Below are 18276 nucleotides of genomic sequence, written 5' to 3' on the forward strand. Positions count from 1 at the left end.
GGGTTTTACTGACAAATGATAATTACTTGACCCAACAGTCAATGGCCGCCAGGCTACTCTGGGACTGAGAGTTGAGATCCATCAATGCTCTTAATGAGCAGAAACATAAGGGTCAATTAGACACTCTTAAATCAATCGGTTAACAAATATAATATGCAGTGTGATTTGAATATTCATTGCACTTAGATTTTGCTGTAGCAGTATGTATGCACAGAGTTCCCCATCGGTATGTGCATTTGATTTATTACAAACAATCTAGTTGTTAAAAAAAGCAATTCTCAGAAGAGATTCTACAAAGACCAATCTCAATAACAAGAAGAGAAAACCCTTAAGGCACCAGAAGGTTAATAAAGACGGTGTAGTAAGAGACCTCATTAGTGAAAACCTTTCATGATGCTTCCCAGTAAGCCCATACAGCTGACCCAGGTGCTGCCGAGAATGTGACCTTGGTGTGATGGTAAACGGATAATAAATCCAGCAACCGCAGGGACACAGTGTGTGGTGTGTGGACAGCCGGGTCAATGAGGAGGCGAGCTATGAATCTCAATTGCACCTGTCTGTCTTTTTCCCTTGTCTTCACTATAAAATGTGTTGGTATAACAGTGCTCTAGTGGCTTGGCAAGATAGGAAGCAAGTTACTCACAAAGTTAAACAGAACTCACCTTGCCATATGTCAAACCTACTGTCTCCTTGTTGCCTGTCAATCAAAACCCTGTAATAAAAAAGCACATTCTCAGAGGAAAATTCCCTGAAGCTGGGGTTCATTTGCATATCTAAGAAAACACAATTAAAATGACGATGCACATTAAATGTTTCAGAATAGTTTTGAAAATTAATAATGAAGCAAAAAAAAATCCACTAGGATGCACACAGACATGAAGTGGGATGATCCCCCTTTCCGCCCCCACAGAGAGGTAAAAGGTCAAACAAACAGGTCTCTCCATCTCCATTAACCTCAGGCTCACACTGCATTAAGGAAGGGCCTGACAGCACGTTAGACTTATTGGCGATAAAAGTCCAATTCAGTTACCATTCAAAAGAAACATGAAAGCTCATGCCTATTCATCCATGCTGACCACATGTTGGTCATGCAGGTTTTTGTTTTCTTTAGCTGTGAAGACCTCCTGGGTGGGAGAAATCCAGTAACTCACGTTACGTAAGCTTCAAACTGTTTTTATTTTTTTAATTTATTCTTTTTTTTTTTTTTTTTTTTTTTTAACATAGATTATAATTACCCAGTGGGTTTACTTTGGCAGGATTGGCTGCTCCAAATAATCTCAAAGACAGAACAGTTTATATCTGTCATCTCGATTAATTATTGAGATTTTTCTGGCGGTGTTAGTTTAATTTCAGTTCATGCTCATTCTCGCATCTCCATCCCTGTAAATTAGTGCATCCCCGTGGAGCCAAAAATCTGCAAACACCATTACTGAGGGAGCAACAGTGAGGGAGAATAACTGAGAGTACAGTGGATCTTTGTCGCCATCTAGAGAAACATAAACTAAATTTCGGACTAACATGCTTAAATATAGGAGCGTTTCTGTCAGTGATTCTTTCCATAAAAATATTGAAATATTTCATTAGCTTAGCAGCAGGATTTAACCATGGGTGTCACTTCCAACGAAATGAAAACGTTGGCTATCCTGTTGTACCCGCTCCCCCCCCGGCACGCTGTAAGAACCGAATCAAACGCACCCAGCAGTTGTGTCATGTGGTTGGTCATGAGGAAGACAACACGGAAGAGGGTACTCAAGCAAAGGGGCAAGTATTTTCTGCAAGATTTCAATTAAACCTCGATATTCAAATAATAAATAAACTGGATGTTGCCTCGCAAAGATAGGTTTAAGCTATGTTCTACGTTTGTTGTTATCGTGACTTTAAAAGCAGTCAGAAGACTGCTATGCTTTTTCAAACGACCTAACGTTTGAAAGAGCTTTGCAGTCGCATGACCATGTAATAACTACAGGTTTCTAAGAGTAAGAGGACAACTTTTACACAAAAGATCTACACGTGTCCAACGTGTTGGTGTTAAACCTGCACTTTGTCATATAGGCTGTCGTAGACGGTATATTTGGTTATAAACGGTGTTGATGTAGAAAATGTGGTTCAAGAGAATTTAACTGTTTGAGAAGTAAGTAAAACGTACAAAAACTGTAACTCTCAAGCAAAGCACAAAAACAGTGCTATATATTTTTCAGTCACATTTAATGATACAACAAGCTACTTTTAAAAGCCAAATAGAGGTTGCCATCTCCCTTCACCGCTGTAAGTGATGGCAACTATCTATGTTTCTCCAGCAGGTTACAGCAGCAGGGCAGAAATTAGCATATATAGACCTTTTAACGTACAACTTTCTTATTCTTTCAGCCAAAAAGTCAGTCACCAGCACGTAACCAGGATCAGACTGAGGTCATACACCCTCCACCACCCCCTCCTCAGGCCGTCATGGTGGACTTTCTGGCGGAGAACAACCTTTGCGGGCAGGCCGTCCTCAGGATAGTTTCTAGAGGAAATGCCATAATTGCAGAGCTCTTGCGCCTCTCTGACTTTATCCCTGCAGTTTTCAGACTCAGAGACAAAAGCGACCAGCAGAAATATGGAGATATCATCTGTGACTTCAGCTACTTCAAGGTAAGGATCTAACCTTCCATGTAATATTAGACTTGACACATATTTTAAGCTTTAAAATATTTGCCCTAGTCTGTGCCTGGATAAGCATTTTGCTTCTGTCCATTTAGTCACTGCTTGGTTTTGAAGTGTCTGTACTGAGAAATACACTGTATCATGTATGGCAAAGTAATGAAGTACTACTTCTGCTAGTGCTAATAGTTAGAAATAAGAGTTAAAATTCAAGGTGTTAAATGAAGTATTACATTTTTGGTGTTGATGAAGAATACGTTTTCCCCAGGGTCCAGAGTATTATGAGGCAAAGCTGGAAAACAAACCTGAGCTTCAAGATCTGGATGAAGAGTTTAGAGAAAACAACATTGAGATTCTGTCCAGGTTTTATCTGGCGTTTGAGAGTGTCCACAAATATATAGTGGATCTTAACAGGTAAGAAAAGACTGTTCACTTCTACTTGATCCCAGTTAAAAGTGGAAGTCACGCAGAATGCAAAGGGGTGATATAATCAATTGAAAATGTAAAATATTAACATTTCTTTGATCCTAATACAAATACCCTCTAGCCCTTTTTTAAATCACAAAACTTATGAAGGGCTACTGTGAAAGATGGTTGGACTATTTTTTTTCATCCCCTGCAGATATTTGGATGACCTACATGAGGGTGTTTATATTCAGCAGACCCTTGAGACTGTGCTGCTAAATGAGGATGGAAAACAGCTTTTAGTAAGTGACACAAATGCAAATTAAGTTTAATTTCGCCCCATCAGTGAAAACAAGCTGTTATTGTATCCTGTAAATAACTTTTTTTGATGAGTTTCAGATGTGACTTAATATAATGATGCAGTTATATACTAACTATTTGGTATAAATGTCTTTGCGGATCGATTTTTGACCAAACTCACGTTAGAAATCAATTAGGACAACTGTTAAAGTGTTTTCTTTTTTCCCTCTAGTGTGAGGCTCTTTATCTCTACGGTGTCATGTTGCTGGTTATTGACCACAAAATTGATGGTGAGATCAGAGAGAGGATGCTGGTTTCCTACTATAGATACAGGTGAACTTGTGACACACACATTCAACATTTTCCTGCTGACTTTTGTGCTTCCACACTTATCAGCCTCTAAGCTTGTAAACAGTAAAGTTTGATTAATTTCTTGTCTGTATTTGCTTGAAATATCAATTAAGTTTGTGTAATTATTTTTCAGTCTGCCTTCTTTGTAACCTCGTCTCTCTCTGTGACTATGCTTGAAATGTGATTTGATGTGGGTGTATGTTTTTTCTTTGATCCTCCTTTTGTTGCTTACTTTTTCTGCAGCGCTGCTCGTTCCTCTGCTGACTCCAACCTGGATGACATTTGCAAACTCCTGCGCAGCACTGGTTACTCCAGTCAGCCAGGAGCCAAAAGGCCAGCCAACTACCCAGAGAGCTACTTCAATAGAGTTCCCATCAGCACAACTTTTATCAGCATGGTCATTGGGAGGCTGCGCTCAGATGACATATACAACCAGGTAAGAAACATTTTCTTGTTTGGATCTTTTGAGTTCTCGCAATGAATTTTTTTAATCACAGCTCTAATTTTAAAGCCCAGTTTTAAGAAGGAATGGATTATCTCAGATGTAAAAGGCAAGATTTAAAAATGATCTTTCTCCTCCTGTCTGTCAGGTGTCTGCATATCCTCTACCAGAGCATCGCAGCACAGCTCTAGCAAACCAGGCAGCCATGCTGTATGTTTGCCTCTACTTCAGCCCCTCTATACTGCAGACTCAGCAGGCGAAGATGAGGGAGATTGTAGACAAGTACTTCCCCGACAACTGGGTAAAGTATTTTTCTGATGGTAGAGCTCCTGTGGATTGTTTGCAGGAGAGATTTGATACAAGCAAGTTAACACAGTTTGGCCTGCATTGTGTCAGGTTTTGACATCTTCTGTGTTGTTTTTTTTAACTTAGTGTGACTCTTTTGTTTTTACTGTGAACGTTTGTGTTTTTTACCTGCAGGTAATCAGTATTTACATGGGGATTACAGTGAATTTAGTAGAAGCCTGGGAACCATACAAAGCTGCCAAAACTGCTCTCAACTACACCCTGGACTCTGCAAACATCAGAGAGCAGGTATGAAAAGTTTTGGATTGGCTTCAATGTCACACAGCCTTTAGCGTTGTCGATTTACAGTCTGTCAGTGTGGCACTCTGTTGTATGCAGGTGCTGATAACTGTGTCTGCAGAATTTGGAAGCAATCCAGTCTGACTGCGCAGAATCTAAATTCACTCTCAAGGGGATTCATCAAAGTGGGGACTTTAGAAAGACCTTTTAAAACTTCCCTTGGAAAGTTAGAGAGAAATTGAAGTACGTGGATGAACAATGCGAGTTGTGGTCGTCTTAAGAACAGCGCACTGATAGGAAGGAGGGAGGGAGGGAGGAGTCCTCATCTAATGCTGCATCTGCTGACTTTGCCATGCTTCTTTGTGGTTAGAAGTGAGAGTGAATAAATAAATAATTCATCGCTCAAGATGGGGAACACTTTCAACCATACTTCCAAACTGCTATCGCCCTCATCACTTAGGCTACTCGGTATGCAGCCAGCATGGAGAGCCTGAGGCCTCAGGTGCAGCAGCTGCTGAAGGAAGGTTTCCTCAGGGAGGAGATCATCCTGGACAATATTCCCAAACTGCTCAACTACCTTAGGGATTGCAATGTTGCTATCCGATGGCTGATGCTGCACTCTGCGGAGTCAGGTAGGAATATCAGGCTCCTTTAAGACAGCAGTGACTTGGGAAAAAGATATAAGTTCTCTGTTGTGATGTTGAAATATAAACTGGGTCTCCGAGGAAACACAAAGAATAAAACTATAATCCATGTTTAAAGGCTCATGTTGTTTTCTTTACTGCTAGAAATTCACACTTTACATTTAACTCCTTTATGTCTCCTTTTTTTCAGCCTATGATCCAAACAACAAGCGCCTCCGCCAGATCAAAGACCAAGTCCTCTGTGACTCCAAGTATAAGTCAAAGATCCTGTTCCAGCTCCTGCTTGACACTGCACAGTTTGAGTTCACACTTAAAGAGGTGAGAGTGCTGCTATGATAAAAGTTGGTACAAGTTTGATATTAATGCTGGAATGATTCGGCTTACTGCGATTGTCATGCAGTGTGTCCGCTGTGTCATCTATTAGCATACAGTGAGACAGCATATGGTCGGTCCATCACCAGCAGAGGACACAAATTTAATGTTCTCATTACGTATGTCATCTGACTAATCCTTGCTCATTGATTAAGCATCTGTGCTGTCCCTCCTCCAGATGTTCAAGCAGATGCTCTCAGAGAAGCAGATCAAATGGGAGAGCTATAAGAAAGAGGGATCGGAGAGGATGACTGAACTGGCCGAAGTCTTCTCCGGCGTCAAACCTCTCACTAGGGTGGAGAAAAATGGTAAGTTACACTGTTCGGGTGGTTTAAGTGAAGGATTACATGAGAAGAAGTGGCACTGACTACAGGAACCTCTTCTCTGCAGCGTTTTTTGCTTTTAATGTCATGGATTATTTCAGTGTTGGAACAAAAAAAAAACTTAAATGAGTTTAAGCAGGAAGCTGTTTAAAAGAAAATTCAGAGACGGAGGCAAAAAAAGAAAAAGGCATCAGGGACACATGCAGAGAGAGGCGGATTAAATTTACATCAGTCATACTTACTTCTGTCACTGTGGCTTTAGCTCTCTTGCACAGAGACCCATTTTCTAAACCACTGCTTTCAAAAAAAAGAAAATCTTTGATAAGATTTTTTCCTTCACTTGTGCAAAACACCTATTTCACTCTTCACAGAGAACTTGCAGGCCTGGTTCAGAGAAATCTCCAAACAGATTGAGTCTTTGAACTATGAGGACTCCACAGCAGCCGGGAGGAAGACGGTCCAGCTCATACAGGCTCTTGTTGAGGTGAGTAAGACAATCGCATTTGATGCATTTTTGCATTGACATGATGATAAAAGCCAAAATGTCTTCCTGGGGATATTCTGACCCTAAGAATCTAAATTTTATAAACAGGTTTAAATCACTTTATCCTCTTCTACATCTCCATAGATTAGCCTTGAGTACACTAGATTTTTGTGTCTTGATGAAAAGTGAATCATAGAACAGTGTCTGCACACGGCAGAAAAACAAAGCAAAAAACTCACTGCTTTGAACTGCTTTAATTATAGACGCATCAGAATACAGAATAGAAATGTCCTGCTGGCTCAGTGGATTGTAATGGCCTCATTTTCTCCCGTCTGTCCTGACAGTCTACTGACAAATAAGAGATGAAACAAATATGATCCGCACAGAAATTGCATAAACTGGGTTATGTTTATTTGTAGAGCCCTTGATAAATGCCTTCACATTCAACCAGTTTATCAGCGGAGTTTTCAGCAGCCAGCACCAAATTAGCCCCATGAGCAGAAGGTTGCATCAGTGCTGATGCAGTGTTGTGTCTTGAAACCTCTTTTAGTTACGGATGTGAAAATGTAGCAACGCCTGCTCTCTGTCCTGATCACTTCTCACTGTCTTTAGGTCCAGGAGTTCCATCAGTTGGAGTCAAACCTGCAGGTGTGTCAGTTCCTGGCTGACACTCGGAAGTTCTTGCACCAAATGATCCGAACCATCAACATCAAAGAGGAAGTCCTCATCACCATGCAGATAGTTGGGGACCTGTCCTACGCATGGCAGATAATTGATAGGTGCTTTCTTTGTTGTTAACATTAATGTACATAAAATAATGCTGATGAAAATGAAACTTTAAAATAGCTGTAAATAAATCATCGGTAACACACAGGCACACTTTCCTGTTATCTGAATACTATCTTAACTGTATTTCACATGCATTTTATGAGAAAATCCTCAGCTCTCAAGGCGACAACAGGGCTTCTGCTGGTTTTGAATCCTCTCTCACTTTTTTTGTCCAGACAGCAGATTTCACCTGTTCTCACTGCCTCACTTTCTACTCTGCAGCTTCACATCCATTATGCAGGAGAGCATCAGAGTCAACCCGTCAATGGTCACCAAACTGAGAGCTACATTTCTGAAGGTGAGGACTGAGTACAGTTTACCTACACACAGACAAAATGAGCCCTGTAATTTAGCTCTAAGTCAGAGGATTGCTTTATGAAATGTTTGACGACTTTCTTTTGACTGTGTGCGAGCAGCTGGCATCAGCGTTGGACCTCCCTTTGCTGCGTATCAACCAGGCCAACAGCGCCGACCTGCTCAGTGTTTCACAGTTCTACTCGGGGGAGCTGGTGGCTTATGTCAGGAAGGTAAAGTTTGTTAAAATCACATTTTCACCCATCATCTTGTATCTCTGTGGCTGAAGAAAACACACTCTAAGATACTTCTTATCATACAATTGATCATAGCTTAAAAGTGTTTTAACAACTTCGACAAATGAGGTCTGCATGCAGTAAATTATTCTTGGATAAGTGTACAGCAACAGCTGCAGTCGTGATTAATGTCTCTACAACCATCTGTTCAGAAAATTTCCTCCTAAAACAGCTACTTAGTGGATGTGTACCTTAAGATCTTAGTACCTTCTGGTTTCATCAGCTATTTGCCATGTTGCTTTATGCTGGAGGATTTGCTTCCCCTAGCTGTACACATGCTTCCTCACGCAGCATCATGTACCATCTGCTTCCACTGACTAATCTCAGCTTGTCTGTCTTAAAAACAACATACGTTAGATTAATATTAGTGCTGTGCTTTTTGTGACGTTCACTTGTTTCCAGGTGCTGCAGATCATCCCTGAAAGCATGTTCACCTCTCTGGCCAAGATCATCAAGCTGCAGATCCATGACATCATGGAGGTGCCCACACGGCTCGATAAGGACAAGCTGAAGGACTATTCCCAGCTTGGAGCCCGCTATGAAGTAAAACAACTGATCTGCTTAAAAAAGTTACAAAATGCATTTACACCCAGATTGTGTTCAGAGTGTAAGTGGAGTAATGAGAAAATTCCTCCGATATTGTATCAAATAAAAGCAGAAGTGGAAGCTCTGTGTTTACACCGTGTGATCAAAGGCAATCATTCAGGCAGGCATCTCTGAACGCTTTTCACTCTCCCAACTTTTGATGTGAAACACAAATTAGAAAAGAAGGATCAATATGGAAACAGATGGTGCTGGCAGAGACTGACTTGAATCAAATTAATTAGAACTTTTCAGGCTGCTATTGAGAAAACATGTTTTGAAATGTAGTCAGATGCTTTTAATCTAAATGTGATTGAGTTCAACTATTGACTGCATTTTCAATTTTACTTAAAAACAAAACAAGATGGTTAATGTTTAAAGGTATCTGCTGGAATCCATCTATCTTGATACAAATTGATGAAGACAAGCTTCAGCTTCCACTCACTCTTCAATCTTTTCCTGATTAAAGCTATACTGTATTATATCTCACCTGTATGCTCTGACATCCCTTTCACAGGTTGCCAAACTCACCCACGACATCTCCATTTTCACTGAAGGGATCCTGATGATGAAGACCACTCTAGTTGGAATCATTAAGGTAGATAATGTTGTACATTTATGTTTTGCCTTTACTGGTAACTTCAACTGATCAAGATAATAAAATATGACAACTTTTAATTTGTTTTTACATACATGCATTCATTTCTGTTTCACATCAGCCATAGTGCAGTTTATGAAAAGGTTTCTGAAGTAGATTTGGTTTTTCTGACGCACTGATGGCCTTTAGGTGGACCCCAAGCAGCTTCTGGAGGACGGCATCAGGAAGGAGCTGGTGAAGAGGGTGGCCTATGCTCTGCACAAGGGACTGATCTTCAACCCCAAGGCTAAGGTCTCACATCAGACCTGTTATATCTTGATCTCTGCATGTCTTAATTCATTAGGATAGAATGCATCATATGCCATTAGAATTGATTGAGGAAACCTGATTTACAGAGGAGCGCCATTGTACATTTATAAATCTTTTTTTTTTCAGTTCTTTGTCAGTTTTTAACAATTCAAAGTCCTCCTGCTCTGAAAATTGAAAAATAACCACCAAATCTTCCACACTCTCAGCCTAGTGAGCTGATGCCAAAGCTGAAGGAGATGGCGGCCACCATGGATGGCTTCTACAGGTCGTTTGAGTACATCCAGGACTACGTCAGCATTTACGGACTTAAAATCTGGCAAGAGGAAGTCTCTCGCATCATCAACTACAATGTGGAACAAGAGTGCAATAGCTTCCTCAGGGCCAAAGTAAGGACCAACACTGCAACACGTCTATCTGAACACTTCCAGAATAGTGTGCTGACTTTTGGACTTAACCCTGAAACTCTGGTGCTTGGACTACTTGAGAGTGACAGGGGCTGTCACTGACAGAAATGATCATCTCTTTCCTTTCTTGCTTAAAATCAGATCCAGGACTGGCAGAGTGTGCACCAGTCCACCCACATCCCCATCCCAAAGTTCCCATCTGTGGACGAATCTGCCACATTCATCGGTCGTCTCTGCAGAGAGATCCTAAGAATCACTGATCCAAAGTACGATTTCCTCAGAGAGACTGACATGGAATAATTGAATTCTTTTGAAGTGAACCTCTGATCATATTTTTAAATATTTAGAAGCTAACAAAACTTGTCTTTCTTCAGGATAACGTGTTACTTTGATCAGATGAACACCTGGTACGACCTCAAGAGCCACCAGGAAGTCACAAACAACAGACTGTTCTCTGAGATCCAAAACACCCTTGGTACATTTGGCCTCAACGGGCTGGACCGCCTACTCTGCTTCATGATCGTCAAGGAACTTCAGGTAATCACGAAACAGGACAAAATACAACCTACAAGTTCTGTGAGAGCTTGAATGGTATCTTCAGCATATTTGGCATGTCCACTTTAGAATATTTACAACCTTTGCTTCATTATTTTTGCTTTAGAACTTCCTTACCATGCTTCAGAAGACCATCCTGAGAGACAAAGCTGTGGTGGATGTTTTCAAAGCTATGATGATTGCTGTTAACCCAGTGCAGGGCATTGTGGGTAGGTATTTACTTACTTGGTACTGAGATTTTTAGAACTTTTTTATTGATGTAATAATTACAGTAAAGTAGTTATTCATTACATCATCTTTTAAACAACCAGGCCCCTTGTATTTTTTTTCTTTAGAGGGAAATATTTGTTTTCTTTCTGCAACAGGTAACGCCAGCAAAGTGTATGCCACTGCTGTGGCCAAAACACAGAAGATCTGGGGCTCATATCTGGAGGCCATCATGAAAGTAAGGGTCTATGATGCTTTAAGAAGAATTACTTATTGTCAACTGATACTTAAGTGTTATCTTTGAGTTCTTTGAATATAGAACATGAGCTCAATTTGTGTTTGGATATTTAATGCATCTCTAAATTTGCCCCTCCCTCTCATGTTTTTTGTTCAGTTAAGCCACCCTTTAATGTCAACTGTCTCTTAATGCTAACGCTGTACGACTGGACTCTATAAAAATAATTTGGGATTATTGTGTTTGTCATAGGTTGGTCAGATGCAGATTCTCAGACAGCAGATTGCCAATGAGCTAAACTACTCCTGCAAGTTTGACTCCAAACATCTTGCTGCTGCCCTGGAGAACCTAAACAAGTAAGTCCAGTTCCTCCAGCTCAGAGCATCCAACAACAACCTAACCATAGTCATCAGTATTTCTTTTTTATTATCATGACCACAGTTGCTATATGTTGTGCTGAATATTGTGCGTTATACCCTGCACATGTAAAGCATATGACTACAAAGGAATGGGGTTATAACATTTCTTCTGAGCTCGAGAAGCTTGTCATGAAACTAAAAAAGATGTTTTCTAAAAAGCCAAAGCATGGGTTACTAAGCCATATTAAGCTTTTATTCAAAATTGTTTGCCTTATTTCTTTTTGTAATGCTGCAGGTCCCTGCTGGCAGACATTGAAGCTCACTACCAGGACCCATCCTTGCCTTACCCCAAAGAGGACAACACTCTTCTTTATGACATCACAGCCTACCTGGAGGCTGCTGGCATTCACAACCCACTCAACAAGGTCTGGAGATTAATAGATGCTGAAAAATAGTAGAATTTTGATAATTTGATAACCATACAGTATACGTCAAAGATTTGTGTTATTGTAGATTATATAATGAATTGATTTTTTTTCTGTTTCTTACAGATCTACATCACCACAAAACGACTACCCTACTTCCCCATCATAAACTTCCTCTTTATAATCGCTCAGCTGCCTAAACTTCAGTACAGCAAAAACCAAGGCAGGTTTTACATGACACAGCATGTAGTTACGTACAACTGTGAGAGCAAATGTTCAGAACATCCTAGGATCATTTTTCTGTCAGAGAAATGTTCAGGTGTATCACATTATCAAAGATAATCAATATGTTTTAAGCCACAAAACTTTTGGCTCCTCAAAGTTCTTGGTAGGAAAGTGATAAATGATATATTAGAATTTTCCTTAAGTGTGCCATTCATACTATCCAGTAATGTTGAATGTCTTCCACATGTGTTTGACCACTCACCTCTTTTCTTTTATTCTCTTTTTTTGCAGGAATGACATGCAGGAAAGCCACAGATCCAGTTGACTGGCCTCCACTTGTGCTTGGTCTACTCACCCTGCTCAAGCAGTTTCACTCCAGATACACACAGCAGTTCTTGGCCCTGATTGGTCAGTTCATACGCTCCATCATGGAGCAGTGCACAAGGTAACAAATCCTTAAAACTTTGCCATCTATGCAGTCTCTCCAAAAACATGCCTCTGTCTTCTTTGTCATAAAAACAGTGTTACTATTTTTGATTGCTTTACCGCTATTCTGAAATAAACCATTTTGTGACTTTATGAACTCACAACTGAGTTTCTTTTCAATGCCATTCTAGTCAGAAGATCCCTGACATGCCCTCAGATGTGGTGGGAGCTCTGATGTTTCTGGAGGACTATGTGAAGTACACAAAACTTTCACGCAAGGTAGTAAAACTAGACCATGGTTGCTTTTGTTATAATATAATATAAAAAGTAATATTTTCTAGCTCCAGCAATACCTGAATAAACCACAATTATAGACATGTTAAATTTGACTGTGTGCATTGAGATTCTAAAATACATTTCTCTTCATTTTTTCTTCAGGTTGTAGAAGCCCATGTGCCAAGTTTTATATTTGATGAGTTCAGGACAATATTGTGAAGATCTGGATGAAGTGTTTCATCAGAACACCATGCTTTTGCTGCCAGGCCTCTTTGTAATGGATACATTTCAACTTGAAACTGTAAAAAAAACACACTGATTATTGATGCCATCTTGTATTAACTTAGTTAGAATATTAACAATTGCTGCTTTTTATTCAAAAGTCAATTTTGTTAGTGTGAGAGGTACTTGGGAGGCTCCAACATCCTGGAATTATGCTTTCATTAGTACTTAAGATTGTGATTCACTATCATCAGTGTCTTATTTGAAAAAAAAAAAAAAAAGCAATGTCATTTGAAATGTTTACTAAAGTGTACTTTTTCATTGACTAATATTTTCAATGCACTAAAATATATTGTACTTGGATAAACAAAAACGTAAAATGTCTGTTACCTTAATTGCCATCTTTTTTACATGATCATTTTGTGGCGTATTCAAATAAAAGCACGAAATTACGTTTTGTCTCGGTTTTTCAGTTGAGGTGATTCATTTTACAGCTCTTACTTTGAAAATATAAACCGGAAGTGTTATCATAGCCTGTGTTTCAGTTGAATTTCCGCGGGTGGCTGCCTGGCTTGGTTCATCTCCTCGTTTCTGTGTTGCACTTTTGGATGTTTTGAGGATCAAAGAATTATTTTACTTACTACAATTTTTAATTAACACGGTGTTAATTAACATTAAAAGGCTGAGTCGTTGGTTAACTTAGCGAGCACAATATCAGTTGAGGTTTGTTAGCATGCTAGGCTAACGGTGCGTCAGTTAATCTTAAAGTGATCCTTGTTGATTTTTTGATCTGTAAGGGTTGAATATAGGCACAGAAATGTCTCTTAGTGCTGTTCACGGAACTCTGACGAGCTTGAAATCATGTCAAGCAGACATCGGGACGGGAATGGATATAGTAACGTATGTGGCTATGGACCTGGCTGAATCATGTAAGTAAATACTGTTAATACTTTATTACTTTGACACTTCCTGCATGTTTGTATTTCTCACTACTTTTTTCTTCTCTGTATTTTATTTCCAGTAACCCAAAATAGATTATAGCAAGGGTGAATTCCAAAAAGCTTAATTTTGGGTTTTGATTTTAGAATTTCAAGTGGTAGATTAAAAAATCAACTGTGTTTTTCTGGAGTCGAGCATCAAGCCTTTCAGGACCACTGCCAAGTTTCCCATGTTTCAATGTTATCTGAATATTTTGACCCATTTTTTGTTATATGGGGATAACAATGCTGGTTCTCCCGTTGTCAGAATAAATGTATTTCTATCACTAATTAACAGGATGATTTTTCTACAAAACAAAGCAATAAGCTGTTCAGTGTGATCTCCCAGACCTAGTGACACCATTCAGTCGTTTCTCATGTACAGTAATTAAGATTAAGCCAATTTTTTAAAATTAGTTTTGCTTTTGCAGCTTTCTGGATATAAGTTATGATTATCTTATGTTGAAGTATAGCATCGACATTGTATAGATAGTACAGATTCCAAGAAGATATCTGCAATTAGCTCTTCATCACTGCAGATGGAGTAAATGGGATGTTGATGTTCAAGGGGTTTTCAGAGTTGCATTACTACTCTTACTTCTTCTGTTGTATTATAGGTGAAGCAGGGCACCCTGGCATTGCAGAACTGGAAACCATGTTACTTGAGTGTGCCAAGCTGGACAGGGAGATTAACCACTTTGTGGATACTGTACAACAAGTAACAGAAGAGGTGAGTGCTTTCCTTTCACTCATGAGAAAAGCTAAAAGCATCCTCTCTCCCTCACTGAGTGAAAAGGTCAGCTTCAAGATGGATCGCCAGAATGAGAAGAGAGGCGAACAAAATAAGTGTATGGATTGTATGCTCAGATTTTCTAGAGTGGGATGTCTTAATGTGTGTCAAAGCCTTAGTTTAAAAAGTCAAGGAAAGCCCTGAAGTTGACTTCAATTATAGAAGTCAAGGAAAAAGGCTGACCTACTTCATTTTCTGCAGGCTACTACACAGCAGCCAGAGGCCATGTTCAGCCTGTCAGCCAAAGTGAAGGAGCAGTTCACGGAAAGAATCGCCCGGCTCTCTGACGCTGAGCTGCAAAGTCACCAGAAAGTAGTGGCCTTCAATGAAAGCATCAAAAGCTCTGCTTCCCAAGGTCAGGATTTGAATATCTGCATGACTGGTCTCAGTGTAATGTGTTCAGACCATCCAGCAAACTCTGAGAATAGTTCTACGTGTTATTTAAGAAATGTTTTGTCTTCCTTTTAAACATGCACCTTTTTCATTGACTGCTGAATAATGACGACTAAATGATTTGTAAAACTGGAACACAGCAGCACTTTTCTAGTAATTGATGCCTTTGACCTCATGATAGCCACTGTAAATGTGATGTTGGAAGGAAATTGCTACACATGTCATCAATCGAGCCACTCACTTATTACTGTGATTGGATATTTAGAGGCCTGCTGCTATTTTTGTGATTTTTAGCAAACAAAGAGGCAGAGGAGAACATGGAGGAGCTGGATGAGGACATTGCTGTTACACAGAGCCAAGCTAACTTCACCTGCCCGCTCACACAGGTAGATTACACCAGTTCCTGATGGCTCATTTTACTTTGCAGTATTTGTTCTGTCTGATCTGATGAAGTTTCTCATTTGAAACATGTTTTGCTCATTTTTACCAATTGTCTGTCAAAAGCAAATCAGCTTCATTTTCAACAAAGAGTCAAAAACCACTTTGACCAATCTTTGGTAGGAGCTTAATTGTGTTTGGGTCCATGTTGTGTTTCATTATGTAACACTGCTGTGTATCTGTATTCAGGTGGAAATGGTGAACCCAGTGAAGAATAAGAAATGTAACCACCATTATGATGAAGGAGCCATACTGGGCCTAATCAAAGCCAGACACAGCCAGAAGAAGAAATGCCGGTAAGAAACTCTTCCCTTAAGTACTTTTTAAAAACACGAGTCAGGTTTTTCAGCTGTAAACAACTCTGCAGGCTGGACTGGGACCTGCAGGCAGACTTAATTCACAATTTCTTTATCATACGACTTTGATGGTGGAATGAAATTAAACGCAGCTGCTCCGAGAGGAGCACTGATTAAATCCCACTGTTGAGGGAAGATGAAACCTGCCTATTGTCTGAGTCCTGATTGTGGTCACTGTGCACACACTACATGAATAATAAGTGCAGCAGAGAGAAGCCTTTTTTTTTAGCTCAACCTCTCCTGAATGTGAATCCTTAGATTAAATATGTATTTTTGGGGTGAGGTTTGATAAGTGAAGTTTTTTCTCTCTGTCCTGTAGCTGTCCCGTAGTGGGCTGTGGGAACACAGATGTGAAACAGTCCGATTTGGTACCTGACCAGATGCTGAAGAGGAGAATCCAGAACCAAAAGAGACAGAACACCCGAACATAAAAGCACATTTTTTAGGAAAGTTAAAAAAAAAGTTCACCCGAAGAGCACAGCTTTTGGTAAAAACTTGTATGTCATCAAGGTTTGGTGGCAGAATTTAGGTACTTGTTTTGTTCGCTTGTTTACTGATTTTCATTTAGAGGCTCAGACATCGGGAAAACTGTCATTTAGTTGGATCAGCAATTAAAAGCAATGACCAGATTGTATTTCCCCTGGAGTGTTTTTTTTCTACTCCACTCTTGTTGAATGTAAATAAAAGCTGCATACTTTTTAATTTATGTATTAAATAAAACAAACATTTTAAGGACAATGTGGATTGAGTGTTGGATTATTTGTCAAATAGCTCCTTTTCAATATGATGCAGTGTTTTGACAGAACCACAAGAGGGCAGTGTCTGCAGTCTGAGGCGCAATAGCTAAATATATAAACTTGTCAGGATTATAGATATTTAGCTTAATTTATATAGTTGGGTTTTTTGTCCAGTTAGGAGCACAATGTCAGCTATAAAACAGTTAATACACATTTTTAACATTTAATCTGTGAATTGCTGTATTGCAGATTTAAAAAATTATTCAGTTATTGAACAAAAAGTTTCCTCTAAATGAGGACAACTGAGGAATATAATTTTTAGATATGAGAAGAATTTTCTTGGACATAAGTTTTGTGAATGGGCCTCTAACAAACCTTTCTTTGACATCAGCAGGAATGCTCTTATGTGATTAAATCTCCCCTTTCCTGCCTGCTCTCGCCCACTGTGAGGGGTCTTTGTTCCACAGAGAAACAAACAAAGGCTGTGTTCGAATGAAATTAGGTGACGCTAATCTTTTAATAACCTTGCATCATGCGTTTTTAAAAATCTCTAATTGGCCCTTCCATCCTGACAGTGTGTCAGGCAGCACTAAGAGCATTTTCTGATGAAGATATTTAGAGGCAACAAATGATCTAGCTGATGTTGACTCATTTATTTCTCTCCACTCTGCTTCATTTTAAATTAGCACTCTGCAAATGTAATCTTGTCCACCTCAACATGTTAAGTCACAGGTAATTTCACAACTGTAGTTTAATTTGTGCAAAGTGCACACAAATGGGCAGCAGCATACATATCACAGCTACTGAGCGGCTCCTTTGGAGGGAAGCAGAGCTGTAAATTAACTCTGAATGTAATCACAATATTGTACAGACACACAAAGATGAGAGGGGAAAAAACACTCAATCAATTCCCTGTGGATGTTTGCTTTCTTCTGGTTATGTTTGATCTGGAATTCACATTCATCTGCTCACAAGCTCCAGGAAGGAGGTGTATGTCTGCCTGAGACACTGTTGGCCTCAGCCTATGCCTTGTCCAAGGAGGACTTTACCTTTTGGCTGTAGGTGAACAGTCTCGCAGGTGCTGGAGTTCTGGTCTGGTGGCTGCCAGAGCTGGAGGAGAGGGTGGGGCAGAGACGAGACTGGTGCTCCAGCTTTGATCCGGGGGTCATGCGTTTGCACCTCTTCTTTTTGGGCTAAAGCCTGAACAGTTTGACATTCCAATTAAAGGAGAGCATTTCTTTTTTTAGCTTTTAAAGAGCTGGAGGGGAAAACATGTTCTCTCTAACCTCCACTAGTACATAGCATAGAATCCTTTGCACCACTTTAGGTTTTGTAACTGCAAAATATAACTTTAGAAACAGCACACACACACAAATTAATTTTAACACGAGCAACAATGATATTACTTAAACTCATGCATGATCTTGAAAAATACAGAGCAGGAAATTTTCACAGAGATGTTGACAGGTGTGAACAAAATGACAACAATGATCAATAACCATTAAGTTGGTTCTATTTCAGGGCCAGGAGATGTTCTTACTTTTTAAGTCACACTGTCATGACTTTCTGGGACACTTACAAGGAAGCCTTGTTGTTGTTATCAGCACACCTCTGCTTTTCTTACAATTGCAGATTAAAAAAAAAACATGGTCCTCTGGTGAAGTTCAATTTAGGACAGGTGAGTTTTACTACTTTAATATCCATACTGGTGTAGAATGTGCAGCTGAAGTGCCTTCACTGAAATAAGCAAAGTTTTTTATGGTCCAAATCCTCAAATAACATCATGAGTCCCTGCAAA

At 39.7% G+C, this 18276-nt stretch overlaps 2 protein-coding genes across 2 annotated transcripts; both read left to right on the top strand.

The window, feature by feature from the left end:
• Positions 1-1582: 1582 nt before the first annotated feature.
• washc5 (WASH complex subunit 5) lies at positions 1583-13221 on the top strand. The gene is made up of 29 exons (XM_074684386.1): positions 1583-1761; positions 2368-2631; positions 2909-3054; positions 3263-3347; positions 3578-3678; positions 3940-4132; positions 4287-4439; positions 4619-4732; positions 5184-5355; positions 5558-5685; positions 5918-6047; positions 6434-6546; positions 7159-7325; positions 7597-7672; positions 7791-7901; positions 8367-8507; positions 9064-9144; positions 9334-9435; positions 9660-9839; positions 9999-10123; positions 10232-10394; positions 10519-10621; positions 10778-10857; positions 11107-11210; positions 11509-11638; positions 11765-11861; positions 12155-12308; positions 12481-12568; positions 12728-13221. The coding sequence occupies exons 2-29, from the start codon at positions 2446-2448 to the stop codon at positions 12782-12784; spliced, it is 3480 nt and encodes a 1159-aa protein (XP_074540487.1). The 5' UTR covers positions 1583-1761; positions 2368-2445; the 3' UTR covers positions 12785-13221.
• An 88-nt stretch (positions 13222-13309) lies between these two features.
• On the top strand, positions 13310-16479 carry nsmce2 (NSE2 (MMS21) homolog, SMC5-SMC6 complex SUMO ligase). Its single transcript, XM_074683820.1, has 6 exons — positions 13310-13716; positions 14382-14494; positions 14756-14909; positions 15242-15333; positions 15575-15681; positions 16061-16479. Exons 1-6 carry the CDS (start codon positions 13605-13607, stop codon positions 16170-16172), a joined length of 690 nt encoding a protein of 229 aa, XP_074539921.1. The 5' UTR covers positions 13310-13604; the 3' UTR covers positions 16173-16479.
• Positions 16480-18276: the final 1797 nt, after the last annotated feature.

The sequence above is a fragment of the Halichoeres trimaculatus genome, unplaced genomic scaffold (assembly GCF_033239565.1).
Source record: "Halichoeres trimaculatus isolate MK-OKI-2021-1 unplaced genomic scaffold, fHalTri1.1 fHalTri1_scaffold_12, whole genome shotgun sequence".
Lineage (NCBI taxonomy): Eukaryota > Metazoa > Chordata > Actinopteri > Labriformes > Labridae > Halichoeres > Halichoeres trimaculatus.